This window comes from Pseudomyrmex gracilis, unplaced genomic scaffold, assembly GCF_002006095.1.
Source record: "Pseudomyrmex gracilis isolate BER0280 unplaced genomic scaffold, ASM200609v1 scaffold_86, whole genome shotgun sequence".
NCBI classification, from domain to species: Eukaryota; Metazoa; Arthropoda; class Insecta; order Hymenoptera; family Formicidae; genus Pseudomyrmex; species Pseudomyrmex gracilis.
The window spans coordinates 184,225-207,580 of record NW_018020670.1 but is presented as its reverse complement, the minus strand read 5'-3'; the positions used below and the strand labels follow the sequence as shown (position 1 = coordinate 207,580).

At 39.0% G+C, this 23,356-nt stretch overlaps 2 protein-coding genes across 14 annotated transcripts in view; one reads left to right on the top strand and one right to left on the bottom strand.

Annotated features, from left to right (window-relative positions):
- Window positions 1–23,356, top strand: part of LOC109855302 (tribbles homolog 2) — a 37,251-nt gene that overhangs the window by 2,967 nt on the left and 10,928 nt on the right. Inside the window, exon 3 of one of the 5 annotated variants that reach the window (XM_020429404.1) lies at window positions 8,722–8,954. The exons of 2 other annotated variants lie outside the window; for them this stretch is intronic. The gene's annotated coding sequence lies outside the window, so the exon portion shown is untranslated. Of the gene's footprint in view, window positions 1–8,721; window positions 8,955–18,746; window positions 19,238–19,292; window positions 19,755–23,356 lie in introns of those variants that run through there. 2 more of the 5 variants (XM_020429402.1, XM_020429407.1) reach the window with 2 other exon arrangements.
- On the bottom strand, window positions 320–22,316 carry LOC109855303 (probable RNA methyltransferase CG11342). Of its 9 annotated transcripts, none has more exons than XM_020429409.1 (5): window positions 21,846–22,316; window positions 11,866–12,043; window positions 2,073–2,180; window positions 1,360–1,582; window positions 320–948 (listed from the first exon to the last, which is right to left on the bottom strand). In XM_020429409.1, the coding sequence occupies exons 4-5, from the start codon at window positions 1,561–1,563 to the stop codon at window positions 397–399; spliced, it is 756 nt and encodes a 251-aa protein (XP_020284998.1). In that variant the 5' UTR covers window positions 1,564–1,582; window positions 2,073–2,180; window positions 11,866–12,043; window positions 21,846–22,316; the 3' UTR covers window positions 320–396. The 9 variants fall into 9 exon arrangements, with proteins under 9 accessions (XP_020284998.1, XP_020284997.1, XP_020284999.1 ...); XM_020429408.1 differs by lacking the exon at window positions 21,846–22,316 and adding an exon at window positions 20,307–21,059; XM_020429410.1 differs by lacking the exon at window positions 21,846–22,316 and adding an exon at window positions 18,530–18,628.

The following is a 23,356-nucleotide window of genomic DNA, read 5'->3' as shown; positions in this document are numbered from 1 at the left end:
TAATGTAAAACTTTAGGCGGAGTATAAAGAGTTAAAATCAATTTATAATTGTTACAACAAAGTTTAAATCTCGTGATAATGTACAAGTAGCGAAGTCGACACAGATATACATGTAAATGTTAACCTAACGTAGTTGTTAAATTATGTGCAAAGCAATACACATAGAAATTTAAATTAAATTAATTTCAAAAATTCACATTGAACGCTTGGTTTGCATATCAGATGTGTAAAATATTCAATTAATTAATTTTTCTTTATGAATATAAAGTATATTATTATTATTATATATCATTATAATATATAAAAAATTGATCCCAGTATCCGCAATGTCTATTACAAACGCGTTTCTAATAATACTGTGTCTATTGATTTCTTGTTAATTATATTATTTATTAATTATGCTTTTTTCCTCTCGTAAATCAAAAGCGTGCGTCCCCAATTGTTGGCCGCGGTAACAGCGACTTTTTGAAAATCGCACATTCTCGTCAAAATGCTCTCTATGTGACCGATCATATCGCCAGTGTATTTTAATTTCTTTCGCAACGGAAAGTCCTCCGATTTCGTTCGTCTCAGTCGTCTCGACGCCGCTCTGTAACATTTCCACAGCTGCGGTTCGATCACGATCATTTCCGCGAGATCGCACGCTTTCTGCAGAAATTTTTCCAGACCGTCATCACCGTGATTCAAATGAATCCACATGGTGATCGAGAAACAGAACACTACGTCGAATCGCGTCTTATGAAGCCGCGCCAGATACGTCTTCAGGGTCTTGTCGCAATCTTCGGACAAAAAGTCCAGACACTCGAAGGTCAGGCGATCCGGGCGCGGATTGCGCTCGCGCGCTCTCTCTATCAGGATCGGATCCAGATCCATACCGATTAATGAAATTTCGGGTTGATCTCGAGACATGGCCTCCTCGAGAAAATCGCGCAGGACGTACGTGAGATCCTGCAAAATACGAAACGAACGATTACAAATGAAATTAAATATAAAATCTGCTATTTTCAGATTTGTGTAAATTTAAACGCTTGATGGGAGGTCGATATGAAACATGTCGAGAAAACATGTCGACAGTTGCGAAGCATTTTGTTAAGTAAAACGAATTATAACTGTGGAAAAGAGAGAATAGAGAAAGAACGCGAGCGAAAACATGTGCAGGAAACGTCTATAAGAGAAGACGACAAAGAATGTAAGATTCCGGAAGCGGATGGCCTGCTGCTGTGCCGAACGATACCTGAAAGAGGATAACTCAACCAAAATTAGACGCGCTGTTTGTAGCTTCAGATCACGAAGGCCGAGTTTCGGTTGGCTCAGTTCGACACAAACAGACAGACAGCTGCGTCTCGCCGCCGCTCTTACCCCGATGTTACAGCCGACGTCTAGACCCGCGTATTTCCGGGCCGGATAAGCGAGCCGCTGCCACACGCCACGCGGAAGTTGCCGCACGCGCTCTTCCGCAGGATGGAATTGGTAATAATTTATGAAGTTCCCGTGCCTGATAGAACCCGGATCCGTTTTCTCGTCGCTCCTCTCATTCTCGCCGCTAATATTGTTGTCCGTCATTTTGCATTCGTGGAAAAATCTGAAAAACATTGTCGCGTTCGATTAACAAATATTTCTTTATATCAGAAATATATTTATTTATATTATTCCCTTATTTAAAATATTCAATTAAACTATTTTTGTTTATTTATAAAAAAAATATACACGTATGATATTTTATTATTACACTTAAATCATCGAATGAGTAATTGTTGAGGTAATGCCACTTAGACGTGTGAAGAACAGAAATAGATCTCAAAATTGTAAACAAATCCTTGACGTAAAGAGCAATTCAATTTGACAGAAATAAATTTCTAGCGAGTAAATATACATATGTATATATATGTACAACACAAAAAGATGTGGCAATGTTGCGTATGATATTGCAATAGGAGAGTAAAATGACGGCGCTCAACAATGACGACGACAATGACGATGCTAACGGGTGACAAAGAGGCTAAAAGAGTGTCAGGGGAAGAAGAGGAGAGAGAAAGAGAGAGAGAAAGAGAGATAAGGTCAGGGGAACCTACCAAGAGCGGAAGAATTGAGCGGATAATTCGCCGCTGTCCGCGACCCAAATAACCGCAGCCTTCGATCGAGAGACGACGAAGCATGGAAAATAATCGCTGTGAAATAATCTGTAATTGAGAAGTGAAAAAAAAGACTGAGTAATTTTTTTAGTTGTGAAATAATCCGCGATTAAGGAGAGAGACGTGCAAATCGCACATTTTTTTATATTTTTTCGTGTTTTTTTTTTTTCAATCTTTGTCGTGAGTACCTAACACATTTATATTGGCGTAGTTAAACACGTGACTTCTATTAATTTTATGTATTTAGTTACTGTGTTGAAAAAAACGCGACGAAGTCTAGTCAGTTTTCTAACCGATTAACTCTGTGACCCAAAATCTCTTCAAACCTATTTAAATAACCAGGCGAGAATTACGTACCAGCAACGTTCAAGAGAAAAAAAAAATAAAATACAGAGAATCTGAGACACGTGTCCGAAAGCCATTCTTTTGTTCACGAAAGACGATCCGCGAAGTCACGTAGCGAATAACAATAAGATAACAGCTCAAAGTCCGCTTTACAAGTCGAAGATTCGACAAAATATTGAATCCGGCACAGCGGGCGGTCCTTCGATTTCTTGTTGCGTTCTCATTGCCAAATCCGTTTGAACCTGTGTACGTGTGTATTGCCAAATCGGTCCGGAGATCGTGAGGGCACGCTCCGCGGCCGTGTATTTACTTCATAATTACACACACCGACATTACTTCACATTCATCGCGTCATCGGGTAAACTTTATCGAAATACGAGCGGGCGATTGGATTTCAAAAAAAAAAAAGAAAAAAAAAAGACTTTTCTTCTCATTATCGTGAGAACTCGTAGGCGCGTTGCGTTTCTAGCAGCGAAGGAATTGCACGCCCTTGCGTAATCGTTTTGTCAGCGTTAGTCGTAATCGTCGGAAAGGGGGGCTGCGTGGGGGAGACAGAGGCGATATAACGCTTTGTGTCTAATTACTCCGCCAAGCCGTTGCTCCGATTACGGAGCCGAGCGGTAATTAGCCAAATAATTCCGGACTTGTAGGGCGATTTAGCGCGTCGAGTTTCTTGCTTGAGATAATGAGCGTCTCTCTCTCTCTCTCTCTATCACCGATTGTAATAAATATCGTGACCTGCCTGTATGCATCTGCGTGCGGATTGCATCAGTGACATTGGCGCTGCTATATGGCCTCATTTGCGTCACAGACGCGCATATTGCCGGCTGAAAAAAAGCGCCTTAACAATTAGAGAAATTCCGACTTCTCGCATTTAAGGATTGAAAATTTAATATTTTATTGCGAGATATATACGAGAGACGAGAATCCTTGTATTTGTTTTTGCACAACGTGTTTATAGATGTATACGTCTGTATAAAAATATGATCAACACTGTCAACACGAGCGCGTATCTCGAAAAATTTTAATATTTAAAAACTCTCATGTTCTTTATTTCACATATCACACAGATCGACGTTACGTCATTTAAAATTTTACAACTACCGAAGGTTCATTCTTTATGCAATGTAAATACACAAAAGGTTATATACGCGTTGCGAAACGTGACACACACACATACACACGTTAACGTATTAAACGAAATTAGTTGCTGTGTGCACTCTCTCGAAAACGTAGAGCATTTCGGTAAAGCGTGTGACGACACGGGACAATGAACTCACGTGTGTCGTCACATGTGCCACATAAATGACGCGATCGCGATTAGTCATCTAAAATTAAACGTGGTCTTCGATCTCGAAAGGGAACGCCTAGGGGCATTCTCTGTCGTAATGTTGCGGGTTGCCATCATGTTGGGCAACGAGCGTAAAAATCCTGAGGCGGGCTTTCGTCTCGCAACAAGGTGTAAAGTGAGCTCGTCCGTCTAAACGCAATCTTTATGTAACAAAATTAATAAGTTTCTTATCGTAAACGTTTTAATCGACCTGTATCCTAAATTGAAATGCAGAAACTTCCGAATGTTGTTTCGCGTCTCTACTTGTGTTAAAAAAAAAAAAAAAAAAAAAGTTGATACACGCGAAAATAGCAGACAGATATGTAGATTCTCTTTCGACAAAAAAAACAAGACTTGAGGCAGAATTTGAAACAGAGCAACTCGACGCGAAATAAGTGGGAGAAAAAATAACGAAAAGTTTTGAATTTCACAGAGAGAGAGAGAGACATTTCACACAGACCTATAGAATACCAGATATTCTAGTTACAGTTGGATGTTTTTTTCGATAACACGTATTGTACGCGTGTGTTCCATTAAAGAAGTGAAGGGGGTAAGTATTTTTATGGCGCCTGACCGGTTGGAAATCGGTCAATGGCACGGGGAGGAACAGCTGCGCGAGCCCTTTTCGCCCCTTTCTTTTCCGCCACGATGAGAGATCAACAGCAGCCAGTAGTTTCTCTCAAAGCGGGTAAAGCAAACTACAACCCAGGAAGTTGTTCGTAAAAGCGATCCGCTAACGCGCGCATCCGGCGCATTCATTCGTCGTTTTTTTTTTCAGTTCACAATCCCCATTCACACGGTGAATCCGCTTTTTCCGGGATTTTCGTGTTTCCTTCGTCGGCGGGGAGACGCACGTACTTACGCGGGGACATCTCGTTCGGATTCCCGCAACAATGGCGAGCGCACCGTGTACAGGTGCGGGGAAATCAAAGAGGGCGTATCCGGGAAGGTATACGGTTGTTATCGTGAAAAATATCGGGTCGATATTGCTTCGCGAACGATTGCGTGCCACGTGCGTGCGTCTCTCGATCTTACACACGGTCGGGATCACGTCGTCCGTGAAATTAACCGGGCGCAGACAACTTAATCCTATACTATCGTTCGAGTTAAATAAGGGTGTGTCTCTTTTTTCATTTTTTTTTTTTTTAGTTGTACATAAGACTCTCCAGTATGTGTCACATTTCTGCAGCTATATTCAAATTACGATGTCACAAAGTGAGTAATGATGTAAATTTTTGTCTCGCAACATCTAAATAAAATACAGTTCGTTACACATACGCCGTTGTCGGCATTCGAAAGAGCTTAAATCGGACAAAATCTCCGCCGAAAATCTCTTTCCTTCTCATTCTGCATTCATAAACGCGTCTATAATTCAATCTACGTTGGTTTTCAGAAACGTTGTTTAAGACATTAGTATTCCGTACCTGTTCATTGTCTAAAAAAAAGAACTGTGTATCATTTCGATATAATTCTGGAAGATAATCAAACTGATCAAACAAGTCCGCCGAATGCTCGTTCGATCGTTCGATGAACGTTGTGACATTAGGGTGTGACAAGCGTAATCACAAAACTATTATTGAGAAGAACGAGACATGCAGTGTAATTACACATCAAATTGTTGTTGTTAAGAAATCTGTATTTCACAAACTTATATTCTTGTTTTTGTTTCCGTTTGATAATCATATCAATATCGAACATTGTTCACCGGATTTACGATCAGAGCAATACAATTAAAGTTCACGAAAAAAATTCTATATGTTAGTTTTAATATTTTTGGAGAATAAACGGCGCGAAAGTTTGATTAACGACGCTTTCTTCTGGTTGGGGACGTAAATCCGGTTATAATTAAAAAGTGTGTTAGTTAATAAATTTTTGTTTCTATGCGAATTCTCCTCTTTTGCGAAGAAGTATTTTCATTTCTGATACTTCGTAACACAACGAAGTTTACGTATCTCGCTGGAATTCGTTTGTGCAGCGTCCGGTGCCGGAAGCGGATCGTATAGCGGATGACGCGACTTCCGGGACGTGGCCTTAAGAAATTCCACTTCATCGGCGGTATCGTCGAAATCTGTTTGCTCAGCCGCTTCTTACTATTTTTATTGCTCATTGTCAGTCGCGTCATTCCGGTTTGAACTTGTATACTCGTCGAAAAACTTGTTCTTTCTCTTCTCGAATGAACCCGAACGCGCCGAAATGTTTTATTAATGCGCACTTATCATTCTCGGTAACTCATCTCGCGATTTTTTTATTCACGCGATAAAAGTGTCGCGCAGAAGAAAACGACGCAGTTGACATTTTCGCAGACTTGATTGACTTGAAGACGCGATTTATTCTCGACATAACGATAGCGTTTTGAAAACTTACGTGTCGGACTTATATTGAGAGAGAAACACACGCGTTAAACGAATCCGAGAAAGACGATATTTAGTACAAGGTAAACTCCAAGGGTTGAAAGCTGAAACTATATGAAAAAATTATTAACTTTTGCGCTTTTGTTTTTACTAGTTTTCGTTACCGTAAAATGGGATAGTTGAAGAATCAATTTTCGCGCTGAATTTAAAACCAGTTGTATTTTTCCGTTCTAATCTAACGCTAACGGTCGATGTATTGATTACGATTAGATCGCCGAGGATTCGCTCGCGTCGGCCTTCGATAAATGTGATTTCTATATACGTGTTCGAAGATTGGAGGGATTTAAACGCGTATAACTAGGTCATCCAAGCAAGGATACGCGTCACGACGGAGATTTATGATTATGCGCGTATCGCAGCCGAGGAAAACCTCGAACAAGTGTGATGTCAAGTTCGATTCTTTATACGCGCTTATATCCAGTGAATAATTTTTTACGAAATATGTATATCTGTTAGAGAGATCTTTCTCAAACTTTTTATAAATTTGAAGATCAATTAACTGTGTTGTAATAAAATTGTGAAATTCGATTGTCAAGAAACAAATAACAAGACCGAGAGGACGAAAAACAGACCCACATCGAGAAATTAAAAACCTGATAAATGATAACGTACATGAGAATATACGTGTTTGTTGCGACAGAGAAGAATTGCATCACTCAAGAGAGAAACACGTGTTGTAAAACTAATTGAGAAACAAATCTGTGTCGGCTATTAGTATTCTTGAAGCCTAATTAGCTAATTTATGGTCCTAATACGCGTGACGTTTACGAGAAATTAATCATCAATTAGACGAAAAACTAATCGTCAGCTTACTGTCTACGATTAGGATTCTCATTCTCTATTGATTGTGGTGACAGGTCCTTAGTAAGATGAATTATTAATCAGCCAACTCTCTGATTCGCATATATCAACTCTGTTTCGTATATTTCTTGTTTAATGAGGAATATTCTCGATATTCCCACGCGAACGAAAAGAAAGATTTGATATAAAAATTAGTTTTCCTCGGGATTTTTTTTGTAAAAGAATTATTTTTACTATCTAATACGCAACACGCGCACATTCAACCATTCGCATCGTATAATAACGAGAAAAAGCGATAATATTTACAAATAGAAATTTTACACGTAAATTGATTAACTTATATTATCTTTTTGAAAACTAACTTCCACAGGTTTTATTAAAATTAACGTGTAAAATATTACGAGTAAGTAAGTAGTCGCAATATTTCTAAAACATATTGTACAAAACGCTTTGCAGCTGTCCACGAGCAACGTGTTTTGCAAGTTTATATTGCATGGTTGTGTATGCGATTGTGTTACGTGTATAGCGACGGACTAGCGTGAAGAAAAATGACGCAAGTCGAGATGTGGATGAGAGCAGCTTTGTGCCTTGCTATGCAAATGGCATCTCTATGTCTGAAAAAATAAGCATTGATACTTCAAGGATCTAGATCACGAGAGATAAACATTACATAAAAAGAAGAAGATACGTGGCGAGCATCAAATAAAATAAGCATATACGGAAAAAAAGTTTTGCTATTATACGGTCAACAGGAAATATCGTCTCTCCCTACGTATAATTACATAAGTGTCACATACCGGATTTTCAGTTTATTGCATGGTGACGCTTAAAAAGTCATGTTCTTTATGGTCACCGAAAAAAAAATATTCATAAGTATGGTAAAAATTTAAAACCGAAAGATCCCTTAACTAGGGAAACTATATGAAGCTTTAAACTTTTAAACTGCACTCCTCTAAAATTTGCGTTTTGGAGTTACGGGATTATACGTAGGGAGTGACGATATTGGCTAAGTCCACTAATTTTTTGTCTCACTAACAAAAATGTTTTAGCAGATCAACAAATTTAATAGGATCAGCGCGAAAGCATCAAATGTCAAATTTAATAAGTTTAGCAAATTTTTCTTGCTGGCCATATATTAACTAATTTTCTTGCGGGGCAAAAATCTTTTCCGTGTACATACGTATAAAATACGGAAAACATGCGCGATATGTGTTTAAGAATTTAAACAATGCCTGTATAAAAAATCGTCGTATTTCAAAATACGCGATCAAAGAAGTTTAATGCGAATATAACTCTTGCCACAGTTCTCGCAAACATGTTCGAGAAACATCTTATCACTCAGTATTTCTCCATGCGTTCTCAAACGTGTGATTGATACACCAAGCGTCACTGATTAGCGCGCGTCCTTCCTTCGCGATCGCATAGATTGCACGTGATTTTTCGGCAGCCGTGTGCATTGACGCATACAACGCCGGCACATATATATCGCATACGTGTATGTACGTACAAACATCAGATATATATAGTGTGCGCGCACGTTCACGTAAATATTATATATATACATATATATTTGTCACATACACGCTGAGTCGGCGATCAACACACACATTCCACGCTTCTGTGCGCGAATCTTATCGTAATATCGCGCAAAGATACGTCATATTCACTTTGATACGTCATCCTGTATATTTTGTCGAATTAGAAATCACGACGGCGTGACGTCGTGACGTCACCGAGGTCATCGTGCGATCTTGCACCACAAACCACGTTCCGCAATGCACATTCGCAGTCGTCGAGCTTGTGATCCTTCGTAACAAAGTCCGGAAATGAAATCGAAGCATTACATGTAAAACACACACACAGTAGATTTGTTGGAAGTGCAAGAAGTGAAAATTTATCTTGGGTCGATACAAGAGGAAAAGATCGAGAAAAAAGGTACTTGCATAAACTTTAATATATCGTATTTTATCATCCAAATAAGAAAAACATGTGTACGTTACGATGTATATCCAAAATATATGTGTGTAAACCTTATTAGATCATTATGTAAATCAAAAACAATGTGATTAATTTGAAGCAACACGGTATAAAAAGTAAAAGAAAACCTGTTAACATATAATATTATCATCAAAGCGTAATTTATTTCCAAGAACGTTGTCAACAAGATAGTGTATAATATTATCTGCATATCCCTCGTAATATGTGCACTTAATTTATTATCGCGCGCGTCGTATAATTTGCATTAATTTGATTTAACTAATATATCATCGCGCGGAAAGAACCTTTCACCGTCTCAATTTAGACAGTGGGAACGCGGATTTAAAGTGCGCGTTATCTGTAGTTGCCCGCGTGCGCATACACTTTTTCTTGCATAAGTAGTCATTCCACATATGAGAGCAATTATTTTTTAAATAGAAAAAAAAACAAAAAAACGAACGCAAAACAGTTTTTGAAGAAGAACGGCTTTGGAATATTCACGCGAACTTTTTCTTCTCTCGAACAAAAGATCGAATCCATACGTTAGAACAGAAAGTAAACAAATTTTCTGCAGGGCGCAAATATCAATTATTCATTTACATACACATAATAGAAATCGATATTACAGCACGAAATTTCTTTCACACTTTTTATCGTAGAAAAGTTTGTTTATTTTAGGAAAAAACATTATCCTTTTCAAACGACAACGACAAAGAAAGTCGGGGATTAAAAACCACAACGTAAATATGTAAATGCGGTAACGTCTTTTTATTCGCTTCCCGCTTTTATTAACCGCATCCTGTGCCTATGTTTAATTCTGCCGTTTGCTCTTTGTGTATCCTGCTCGGAAATTAGTCGGTTACGTATCTGTTGTGTGCAGTAATAAGCTGTACAGGTCGTGCAGCAGGTCGTCTCGCACAGTCAGGTAGAACGTTTTTTTTTTTGTTTTGCGACGAGAAAAATCTAAGAAAGGAGGTGCGTTTCTATGCTCGGGAGGTGGCGTCGTAATGCTCGTATTTCCTCGCGTATTGTCGTCAAACAGCTGCTACGGATACGAAAGAATGACTTTAAAAAAGGCGGACGGCAAATTCAAATCTTTTTTATTTCGACTTAATCTCGCCACAATCGCATGAAAATGTATACAAAACTTAGTGAAAAAAATAAAAACAAAAATAGAGAAAGCGCGACAACATGAGAAATGTTACCAAATGATTACGCAAATAAGATATGATAGAAATAAAGACGATAAAAAATAAGAGAAAATGTTTTTGTATGCGTAAACATGGTATTTTTTAAATTTCTAATTATTAAAAAAACAATACATGTATAAGCAATATTTAATACGATCAATTCGGATTTAATTTATTCTTCTGATTCAGATATAATTTTTTTATTTTTCCTTTATTTTAATTACAAGCGCGCTTTTTTATTCTCCACTTTTAAAAGCTGTGACTGTTAAGATTAATCTCACAAATTTCTACGAAGTTCTATATACAGGGTGTCCCACAATATATAAGTGCCGTTTGATATACTGTTGAACAATAGGTAACAGGAAAAAAATGTGATAGGAAAAAGACACTTTTATCATGCTTTTTTTTTATGTATAGAACATCACCGTGAAAAAAGAATTTTTTTTATCTTCAATTTTTCAAGGTCATTTCAACAAGATCATTTCGTGTTTTTTTATGGAATGCTACATCTTTGTTTTGATATTGTGAAAATGCAGGAAAAAAAGAATGTGCCTTTGAAGACCATAAAAAAAAACGTACATTCCATAAAAAGCATAAAACGATCTTGTTAAAGATAAAAAAAATTTTTTTCAGTGATATTTTACATAAAAAAACACTTAAAAGTGTCCTTACAATTCTATCTTATCATTTTGTTCTATCGTTCAAGAGTTACCAAGCAAACGGCACTTAACGTGTGACACCCTGTACATCACACATGTGTACACTTTTTCTTATTTGAAAATCTTTAATAAATTGATACATTTCTACGAAATTCTATTTTACGCGTCTCTGTTGTAACATCTTGTGTGTCGCCCGATAACAGCAGAGAGATGTCACGTTTCATCTAATTTTTCATCCGCTCGTTCCACGAACGCGTGACGTGTTGTTTCCCGTTTTCGGACTAGTCTACGAACAAGAGACAGGCTTGCGTTCTCTCCTGCTCGTTTATCTCCTTCCTGCGGCATTTCCTTTCCATTATGTCGTTTCCGCGCGCTCCGCGCGTAGGAGGATTCACAACATCCTCGCGTCCGCTAGTGAATTTTCTCAAGATCGCGTCTCGTTTCGCGGGACGAGAACAGCGCGATAGTCTCGGTCTTTATAAGTTGATTTTTCTCATCTCCCCTTCCTCTCTCGGAGATATCCGAGGGCGCAAAACGAAACAGCCGGCGAACCGGTTCGGTGAATTTTTCGTCGGTTCCTCGTCCCGGACTTTAGACCGGTATTTCTGCAGGCGCAAAGCGTTTCACGGCGTGTAGGTAGGTAGAGATAGTTTTGCGCGCGCGTTTCACAAATTGCACGCGATGCACGTTCCACGCAAGGCTGGCTTGTTGTTTGTTGTCCGGTTCTCAACCGTATACAAGGTGGTGATATCATACGAAATGCTGGATCGCCGCTAACAATAAGTCTGGACGTTGTATACATATATACGTATATAAGCTCGCCATATTGACCAATATTCTTTTTTAACTCTATTTAAAATACATATGTTATTTTATTTATTTTGTCTCGCGCGAATTCGAATTATACGAAATAAATTATTTTTCTTTTAGCATGCAGACTTTTCGCGGTATTTTTATAAGCTTTTGTCGGATATAAGCGTCCTCGTTTGAAATCGTGTCTAATTAATGAAATCAACGTACTCTATGGAGGACGTGTCCTCTCGAAGGTCGATCGTGCGTATCGCGACGTTGTCCTTCGCAAGAAAGCCAACGGTGAATGAACGTTACGTTACGATTGACTTCATTGTCGAATTTCACAATCTCCACCGTTGTCGAGCTGTGATCGAGCTCGATCGAGGCTGCAGCTTCTCGAGGTTTTCTAAAACAATTGTAATCTCCGTTAGCTTTTTTACAAACCGCGCGATTCGGAATCGTATCGATCTACTTGATCAAAAAATGCAAATGCAACACATCCGTCTGTAAGACGCTCAATATCAAAGTCTTGTTAGTTCGCAAATTTCTGTCCGCCCACTTTTGTCGCAATCACTTTTATAAGTTTTTAAATTAAGTATACGTCAAGGTAAATGTGTCGCGGATAAAATTAACCGACGACGCGAACCAGTCTCTTATAATTAATGCGCTCGTGTGTGCGTTCTCCGCTTTTTGTTGTGCAAATGACCGAATCTCTGAAATTAATCGAGGTGAAATTTTTCATCTGTCTTTTGAAATAAAAAATTCGCGCTCTCTTCGTTTTTATTCAGGCAACAGGCTGAATAAATGATCGAGCGAATGAATCGGTCGAAGTTGCGTTTTCTTCGTTCTCAAGCAAGAAAAGGCCTCTCTTTATCGGAGGAAGTAGCGCATAATTTTGTGTCGGTGGGCTGTGACTTCCGCGTTTCGGTTCCTGTTTGCGGCACAAACAGTCTCATATCGGGGACAGATAACAGTGCCGTCATTAATAACGTGCGCGCGTTTCTTCTTCGCAACTATAATTCCGAAACGGTATTCCCAGCGGAACAGAGCATGATTTCCGATACAGAGTATTTCGAGAAAAGTCTTCGTCATTCAATTGATTTTTGCATACTTGAAACAATGAATCACACACACTGATAAGAAATGGCTCGAACAAATTCAGTCAAAAAAAAATGACCACGCCTGAGTTTTGAATTTATTTTATTATCTTTTGAACGAGAGAAAATTATTAAATTCCATAATCTTTAATTATTTATAAGAAAAAAAATGAACTATCTTGCGATTTGTGATTTTATTACGTTCTTTAAATTCAAAGAAATTAAATTTCGATTAATTATGCACATACTTTCAAAAGAGGGAAGGAAGAATTATTGCTAAAATATCGTCGATAAATTGTGCGATTTCGTAGAAACGTCTAATCGCGTCGACCAGTTAAGGTACACACAAGAAGCGATGAGCACAATCATCTATGATTATCGACATCCGGTTTCTTGGCGAAACGATGATTTCACGAGCGGCAACGTGAAATGGGACAATTTTGTGCGATTGCATTCTCCCGGCTGTTTATTGCACATCGCGGAGTCACTGGACTACACCGTGATGGAAAGTTACATTAAATCGTGCAACATATTATGAAGATAGCGTGACGATGTATGCGCGATTAACAAAAGGGTAGTGAAAAAGCTTAAATTGTCGCAACCCGCGTTTCTCGCAAAGACTAAACGATTACAAAAAGTACGGTGCACACTTGTTGTGCAAATAGTATGCGCGGTGAAGTGGAATAATTTATTTTCAAGTAAGTGGATCAGTATACTTTTTTTACAGATTTTTTTCTTTTTCGTCAATATAAAAGTGAATTAAGTGTTTTTGATCGATATATAAAACGAAATAGAATACTTTTTGAATCTATTTATTACGCAATCTCAATCTAATATAAACAAGGCAAAATGTTTAATTTACATTACTAACGTGACATTTACGTCACATCACGTGTTCATGTCGTTCTTTATGAGAGCTGACGCAACTTAGCAAGAATAATGTCTTATTAATTTTTTTGGAAGCAAATCTACCGAAAGATAAAATACAAATGAAATTGAAGAAGCAGGTATTTAAACAATGGAAATAACATGAAATATCGTCAAATATTTATAACTATTACACGATAATGCTCAAGAAAATCGAACAAATTCTGCTAAAAGTTATTATATATGTTACATATCTTCTTCCATTTTACTTGTACAAAAGTTGCAAAATTAAAATTTTGTGTCCTTGAAATATAAAATACACTTTTAAATCGTTCGAGCATATTTCTTTTGTCTTAAGTGTGTTTTGTCTCTCTTATTTGATTTCTCATATTTTTTCGATATATTGTGATATCGCGACGAGGTGAGATTAAATTCACACATCTCTAAATCTTGTGAGCCAAACTCTCCTGCTTTTGATAAAAATTTCATGTAAAATAAATTTAAAAAATTCATGAATTTTTTTACATTTTTACACTGTGCATCATTTAAAATAAAAGAAGTGCTTTTTAAGCGTTTTTAAACTCTACTTTTATTATAAAAAAAAATAAATGATTATCTGTCAAAAGAAACACGAAGTACTGATCAGCGGAGAATGTTCAATGTGTGACCACCAACAGTATACTCGTAAAGCATGTAAAAGATAAGCGAAAGGATCTCTTTCCACCTTCTATATTGCCAGTCTCTTCCATTGTTTTCCAATCACCGAGCGAGATTCCGCATATTTCTCGATGACTAATTTATCTGTAGTCATGGCGCGTAAATAACTACTGACCGAATCGTGGCAAGCGGAGGTGCATGAGTGACGATAATATATAGCTTGTTATTTACATTTAATCGTTAACGAAACTTTACAAGATCTTGCTGCGTATATTTTTCAATTAAAAAAAGTTTTAAATCAATTTTTTGACGCTGATAAAGTCAAAAAATCGATGTACGTTATAGTTCCTAGAATTTTTTAATCAGACAAAAAAACAGACTACAGACTATTAACTTCCAACTTCCATTATTTCTACTTGCTTTCATCACGCGCCTAGTCATAGAATTTAGCTTCCGACATAGAAATTTAAACAAAAAATTGAATCATTTAGAATCAACTCTACACATATTTATACATTTGTATATTATCAGTTTTACGACCGAGAAGCTATTCAAGGCTATCTTCGGAACAAAGTACAGCATATTGAAAATAATCGGTAACGCACCGAAAGTCGTACTTGGAGACTGTTCCTTAGAGACTCTATTCTTGGTCCCTTTTCCGTAACTTTACTTTTAATCTTACATCAAAATATATAATTTATGTTCGAAATTATTCTGAAAATATCCAAGTTTGATTATTACAAAAAAACAAACCAACACATAAATTACATTTTGGTTTTTTTTTTTTTACAAAGGAGCTGTGATTGAGATTGCGAATAAAACTTTGAGGTTTTTTATTGTGCTGCGCAATCAGTCGAAGTGTTCGTAATCCTAAAACTATTTGAACATACACATTTATAAAGAAAAAAAGTACTTGAGAAAACAATTGTCACGAATACATTCCGCTTGTGAAAAATAAATTTCGCCCGATAATACAAGCTAATCGATTTACTGTCAATCGGCTCGATGCGCATGACGAAATATCTCCGCGAATGTCGTTAAATATCGAGAGATCACAAATTTAAATGTTACTAAAAATACTGGTTAAGTGCATAAAAAAAAAAAGATATACTGTGGTTTCGTCATTCCTCGTGGAAAAAAAAAAAAAAAACGAAACCAGTTTTGCGGATTGCCTGCCCGGTGATAATTTCGCGAACCATGTTTACGAGACAATGTCACAGCGAATTGTACAATGTTGCAAATTATTGCGTTGTGGATTTTTAACAATTATTCCGTCTCGAATAACAACAATAAGAATGTAGTTCTGTAATTTCTCGTGTTTTTTTCACATACAATTAATTATTAAGTACTAAGTATTTTTTTTTTATTTACGTTGTTTAAATGTTATCGCAAGTCAGAGTATCGAGAGTAAAGGATTCAATCTTATTGCGTTTTATCAATCAATATTTATTAATCTATTAACTTTTTTTGTTCGAACGACATAATCAACGGTTGTCGCAACAGTTGCGTATGAGGATGTGGGTTTGATGAAATAACATCGTACATTACGCGTTCTTTTCTATATATATCCGAGACGTTATCAGAGAAGAAATTTGAAAACAACAAGTCTTTTACAATAAGAGAGTTTTTTAAATATAAAACATATATATATATATTATATACTACACAATTAAGAACGAAAGGTAAAACTTTTGTGATGAGTTTCCCACGAAAATAAAAACCGGATAAAACCGAAAATATCCCGACCGATGCACACGTACACGTTTTACACACGATATCGTGTAAACTATATTCGTGCTAAATCATTATTATATTTACAAACATCTGACGATAAAGCTGTCGAAATGACGATAACACGAGCGCAGATCGAGCACAGACTTTCCGTATCTCTTTCGTGGTGTACTTTAAAGCTGGGGAGGTACAGACTCCGTGGCACATAACGCAATGCGACAAGTTTGTCTCGAAATACAATACCGTTCGCACATGTACGTTCGAATCATGAGAAAAATATTGCATTGCATGTGGCGTTGCGTCCAAGCTTGAGATCGCTTGTCGCTTCGCAACACATGCCACGCGGACTTTTCTCACCGAGTATCGATCGGAGCCTGACCAGATCGTGGGACGAGTAACGAACATCACAGATGTCGTGTGTGTGTAAGCCAATCGTCCATAACGCCGAGCGTTCACGGATATCAGTCACGTTGCGACTGTGAGAGTTCGTTGCTCGTCCCACTGTACCGATGGTATCTATCGGTCGCTGTATCTCGTCACCTGAGGAGATTGTTCTATGTTCATGGGAAGTCTCACATAGTGATCACCCTCAGGTGACGATTTATTTAAATCTTCAACGCGTCCTCCATATTCATCGCGTCTTCCCTCCTCCCTGCTGCCCCTCCTAAACTTGGTTGTATCGCTCGTCGGCGCTTGTCCAGCTCCTACGGAATTGCGCGCGATAAAAAAAGAAGCAGTCACGGCGTTGACCAACATCCGGTGTCCGGATGATGTGCGTATAAAGTAGATTTGGAAACTTCGGCCGCCGGCCGAAAGTCTGGTCTGATTCGAACGTGATCCGGAGAGCGTAATAATATCGCTTGTGTTTCTTATCTTCCCTTCCTTCGGAAAAGACGTACACGTATTGCACATACGTTTGTAACAATATACGTGGCCTCACACACGTCCGCCACACACCGCGTGTGCACCTTCCGAGTACGCCGGCGTAGTGAATTACATATGTATATACTACGTATATCGTTGATTATCATCGCGCAAACACACACACACATACATTTGTCGCATTTGACTGTGTTAAATAGCTCATTTTAAATTTCGACGAGAGAATTTTAGATTCAATGTACATCTCGCGGTCGCGAATATTACACGTTAACAATCTCGCGAAATTGTGGAAAAAAAAATCATTGAAAATGCAAGTCACGATTGTGCAGCCCTTGTGCGCGCACGCAATTGTTCATTATTTTTTTTCTCCCTTTTTCTCTCCTCTTTTCTTTTTTCTTCCTCGTCCGTGACGAAGAACGGGTTAGGTAGGTCAAGGGCACATTGTCCACGTTGAAATGACAACCTCTTCAGAGATCTTGTTTCTTGTAAAGAGTTACACACACACACACACACCACTCAGGTTTTTTGAGAATACGTGCCGCGCGCAATTGTACTTCTAATTAACCGTTTCGACAATTATTTTTCCACGATTAAAAATGGTATTAATTAAATAACGTATATTTTTTTGAAATAGAAACCGGAGATATGTATCTCGCGCGTACTTGAAATTTTAAATGGTCGCTTCGAATTAATTTCTATTCAAAATACGCAATTTAAATTCTGTCGAAAATTTACACACAATCGCCTCAGGTAAAAAAAATCAAATTCCTTTCCTACTACGCTATCGTGTACACGTACACACACGAACGTTAAAACTCGATATATATATATATATATAAACCCGACTTGATACACGACCGCGTGTCGCGGTTCAAAGAGTCCACGTATACCTACGTAATCAAGATGGCCAGTAGCGTCTCTTGCACGTGGACTGGCTTCGATCGCCCAATGGCGTTCTTTACGTGGTGTTTGTTATGTTATTCTCTTTAAAACAAATTAGATGATAATGAATAACGCTCTTACCTCAACGTGCCTCGCGATTAATTCGTTCGTCATCCGTTGTTTTTTTGCAAATGTCAATTTTTCATTAATTTAACGCGCGTCACTCAGCGAGTCTGTGACAACAAAAAATCATTTCATGTAATCCGTAGCACGTGTTACAACAGAGCAACGCGAGTATGATGTAACATCATCCGGCGATTCAAGAGATGTGTTTTTCCATCTTGTGTTGTGATACCAATGACCTCACGGAAGGTAACTAGTTCTTTCGGAATCGACGTGTGCTCTGCCGCAACGTGTACGACATTTTGCAATCTCTAGCAACTACTGTATCATTCGACAGTCTAGCCAAAAACTTTTTAAAATAGCCAGGACCCGAGAGCTCAACTGTAACTTACAATCGGTAACACGTAATAGTGTTCGATAATGTAAAAACTTCCTAAGCAAGATCAGCGAATAATCGAAGAAATATTCGCAGAATAGCACAAGAATTTTACTTGGTTAAGTGTGCGCGGTACTTTAATAAGATTGCATCTATATCCCGTCGTATATGTCCGTATTTCTTTAATCTCATTCGCGATAAATCGAATTAAAAAACATTTAACATTTTATACAATTACACATATACATACATATCATTCAAGAGAACATATACATACTATGTGCCGGATAAGATTATATCACGAAATGGTGTGGAAAGGCGGGTTCTTTGAGCGGCCTCGCCGAGACTGTCAAGACACCGAGACGAACCGAAGTTAGCCGAACGTGCGCGTTTCCCCTCCTCCTCCGCCAATCACGAGAACGACCGAATAGTGGCGAAGCGTTCGTACGTTAGGTTCGGCGGTTACGTTCGTTCGCCCGCCAGCGCCAGATCTCAGTTGTCAGCTGCACAATGGCACCGTTGGTCTGTGTTCGCTTGTCCTGCTGCCGCCGTCGTTTCTGAGCGGTGGGCCGGCCCAAAACGTTGGACCGTCCGTCGCGCGGATACCACGAGTCTCTCCTCTCGCGTAATTCCTCGCGCAACGCTCTCTTTCTTCCTCTCGCGACGCTCTCTTTCAATTCCGAGAGAGTTTTTTTATCGGGGAGACGAAGTCTTAAAAAAAAAAAATCTTTTTCTCCGCGGGCCGCGCCTCAGAAACGAAACCAAACAGCCGAAGCGAGCGTCGCGTCCGTCGAGACGTGACGCCAGCGACCAACACGAGAAGCGAGCCAACAAAATAGACGACGAAGAAAAAAGACAAGAGGGAAGACAAGGATCACCACCTCGAACCGCGGTGCCGCTCGCGCGGACGTCCAATCGTCTTTAACCAACCTACCCACCGATTCAGGAACGACAACGGCGACAACGACGAAAGGAAAACACAAAGGTAAAATCCCCGGGAGTTTGCGTTTCCTTGATGAGAGAAAATTTCAGTTCGCGATTCAGCGCCGTGTGTCCGTCCCTCCTCGTCTGATCCGCACGAAACGCGCTATCGACCGTGCGGCACCGTAACGGGGATGATGCACGACGTTTCGGGGTGGCAACGACGAGAGGTAGCGCAGCGCGTTTCTCTCGAGTGCTTGTGTGCTACGAAATCTGCTCTGTGAATTATGTCGCGCGACTCCAGTGCAAAGTGCAGTGCCTCGTTACATCGCGACTGTATTATCGCGATGTCGCCTTCGGCGTATATCTGTCGTGGTTGTATTGCGACAGTCAGTCTGACTTAACCGTGTTGCATTTAAGTTCGCTCCTACTCGGCAAATTTTTATTTTCGATGCCACAGATAAGTCGCGTTCTCGGAGTTTCGCACTTTTCTCTCTTTTTTTTTTTATTTTTGTTTTTTATTCCCGTCGAAATATCTCGCCGCATCGCGAAATTGCAATTTTAATTTCTAACACATCCAGGTAATTTAAAAAAACTCCCGGAGAAAAACTCCGAGTTTCGTGACTCATCAGCTAATCCTAACGCTGTATCTCATGTTTATTGTAGTTTACTAAAATAGTTTACTAAATTGAAGACAAAAGATTTTCAAAAGATTGTTAATCCAAATTAGGCGAGTTATGTTGTTAATAGTTGTGCAATTTGTTTATAAGGAAGTTTTGACATTGCACTTTGTTGCGTTACCGCAGATATTGTCACCAATCAATTATAAAAACGTCGCGTGTGACAAACACAAAAAAAACCGGTTAACGTCGGGTCCCAGCTTGCATTTCGCAATCGATTCCGCGGATCTGGATTGTAATCCTCTCTTGATAAAGCTATGGTTGAGTGATGTCATGAAAGAAACATTCGTGAGATTCGTATCAAAGAGAGGACAGTCACTTTTGCATCACGCGAATTATGAGCAATGTTTAAAGGGATCGTTTCCGTTTTTTTGTTTTGTTTTTTTTTTACGTATATATATAACTTGTATTAAATGTCACACTTTTTTTTGTTTTTGTGTGAGAATTTCTTACTTGAGTTTTTACTCGAAGTGAATTAATAGAAGCTCGGTTGAAGTCGAGTCTTTCAAAATTGTTTGTATTTTTGGAGTAACTTTGTCTCGCAACGCAGAACGCGCGAGGAACATGAGTCTCGAAATTTTCCTTGTCTTATTATATTTGCTAACACTGAGTCAACAGTGCCATTTTACACTGAATGAACATATTCACGCGTTGAATGAACGATTTGACGCATACACTACTAAATCCGGTATGATCTCAGCCGAGTGCAGCCGATCTGCGTACGAAAAATAGCTTCTTTGTTCGTTTCCTTGACAAAGGAAACGCGCGCAAAAACACTTCACTTTGAAAGATCGTCTTCTTCTCTCTCGTGATCGACACCGGAAAAGTAATCTCGAATGATATTGCCAGCAATCTCAATAACCGGAGAGTGTTCGATATTGCAAAATAAGAGGAGGGGGATAATGCTGGGCGAGAGATAAAGAAAGAGGATGGAGAGAGAGAGAGAGAGTGAGGGGGGGAGGAGAAGGAGAAGGCATAAGGGGAAATATTCAATATCATTCGGCTTTTCAATCGGCATTTTTGTCGATGTAATCGCAAACGGTGCGGAGCTAAACGGTATTAGGCAATTTATTTCGCGGGCTTGCGTCACGTTTGGTTGCGCGCGCTATTAATGCAAACGATGCCCGCAATATCGCCGTTGCGCGCGCGACGACAATCGCGGGCTCTCCGCCATTTTGACCTTACCGAAGGATATCTAGTAACCATACCGTTTACAGAGGTCGCGGGATGTAGTATACGTGTGTGTGTGTGTGTTTGCGCGTGTGTGTGGGTGTGCTCTCGCGCACATCGGCGACGATATAATCGCGCGTGTCGTTTCGACACACGCGGCGACGGCGACGGCGGCGGCGGCGGCGGCGGCGAACGCAACACTTTACTAATTCCGAGCTCGCGATTTCGTCAGATACGCGCGTTTCATTGAGGGAACGCGCGACGCGGGGTGGGAAAGACCTCGACAGTGCCCCGGGTACGCGCACCTGCCGGCTACGTCGCCGGTTAGCGTTGAGACGGGCGCACCCGAGTCTCGAGTTCGCTCCGCTCTCGGCGAGTCTCTCCCCTTGCAATTTTGATCACGAATTTTCTGCGAATACAAGTATTTTGAATTATCGAACTTAATTTGCATGTTGCATCAGAGAATCTAAATGTTTTTTGTTTTAAATAAAAAGTTGTTGGTAAAGAAATAGTGCAAAAAAATGACGTATTAATTTTATTATGAAAATTGTATGTTTATGATACGCAATTGGAATAGATTGTTAAAAAAAATATACGTGATTAATATGTTGCGTTACTTTCATACTGTGCAATATAAAGAGAACGTGTGATGTAAGATTTTATCAGTAACTTGTCGAAGTACATTCGCAATAAATGAATCCGAGAAATTGTCGCGGCCAGATTGGGATCGCAGAACGTTGCTGCGGTTAGGTCATCGCGGAATAATACCTATCTCGAGGACGCTCGCGCGGATCGAGTTGAGTCGATCTCGGGCCCATTCACCTGTCGATACAGCGCTGATGACCTCACTGGGTAGTATCGCGACATCCACGTGATCGGAGATAACGTAGTTTTTCGTATTGGAATGTCCTCTGCAATGAAACAGTCGAATTGCGATCAAACCGTTTCGTATCGCACGAAAGACTAAGGCGGGATGAAAGAAGAGGGAAGGGAGGCTTGAGAGATCGCGTTGCACAGTCTTGATCTTTGGAGCGAGTTGCTGCTCGGGACTCGCGTTGCGTTGGTGCCTGGTTAGACTTTTGCGCAAGTGCGTAGATATCGTAATGGAGGAGACTCGCGAATATCGCCAGTCAGCATCTGCCGCGCGAGTGATATATGATTTTCAAACGATACGACGTAAATGCAGCTCGTAAACAACCCAGAATAATTGAGTAATATCTCAATCAAACTTGTCTGCGATAGTCAATTATCAAAAGTAACTTAAGATTGTCACACTTGCAAGAACTAAAGACGGTATGGAATTGTATAATAACGCGTAAATTTACAAAACAAAATATTTATATTAATATTTTATGTCGTACACAAATATCTTCCTCTCGGCATTTGTCAGGAGAAAAAAAATACAAGAGAATTTTTAATAAACAATTACATTTTAAATTAATTTTTACTATCACTTCGGTTTTTTGTAAAGAAATTTGCGTAATTTACATCTCGATATATATATATAATATATATCATCTTGCTTTTTTGCTTCTCGATATCTTGTATCACGTCAGCATCGATTCCCCATACTGTTCTTTTGCACACTCAAGGTTGACATAGTATTTCGTCACTTTTTACCGGCAATTTATTCTGTAAAATGACGGTCTTCGAATTTAATCGCTCATTATCGTAAAAACTCTAATTACCATTGCTAACTCCCTATGTAGGTTTTCATTTTCAACAAAAACAAGAAGCGCGTGTAGTTTTTTTTTTTTTTTTTTTTAAGTAATCACACTAGCAACTGATGCATCTGTTGTTTGAAAGAACAAGCAGTGCTGCGGATATATTTTAGTTTTTCATTAAATATCGAATTGCAAAATAGACACAACGGACAAAAATTACGAAGTATAATCGAATGTAAGTTACGATCACAGAATCCGGTTCTGGTTTTTGTTGAATTTAAGAAAAAAAAAAAAAGACATCCAACGCAGACGAAGTCGAATAAGACTGTGCGAGCATGCGCGCCGACTGTGTGTGTACGCTTCGAGGAGCTTCTTCAAGGACAACTGATATTTGCATATCTTGAATTGGCGGCGAACGATTATACGAATGAGAATTACTTTACATACAACGCGAAGGAGCTAATCGAAGGTCGATGTTGACCAATGATTTTGGCTGAAGAAAAACGCCACGCGGTCTATCTTTTGTTCGTTTTTACTTTCTTTATACGCGTTGCAAGTCACAAAGTGCAACGCACGATTAAGTCTTTTCACAAATTTATTTGTGCAAAAAAAAAAAAAAAAAAATAGTTCTAGTCGTTTGGTACGCGCGGAAACTTGTTTTACAGTTGC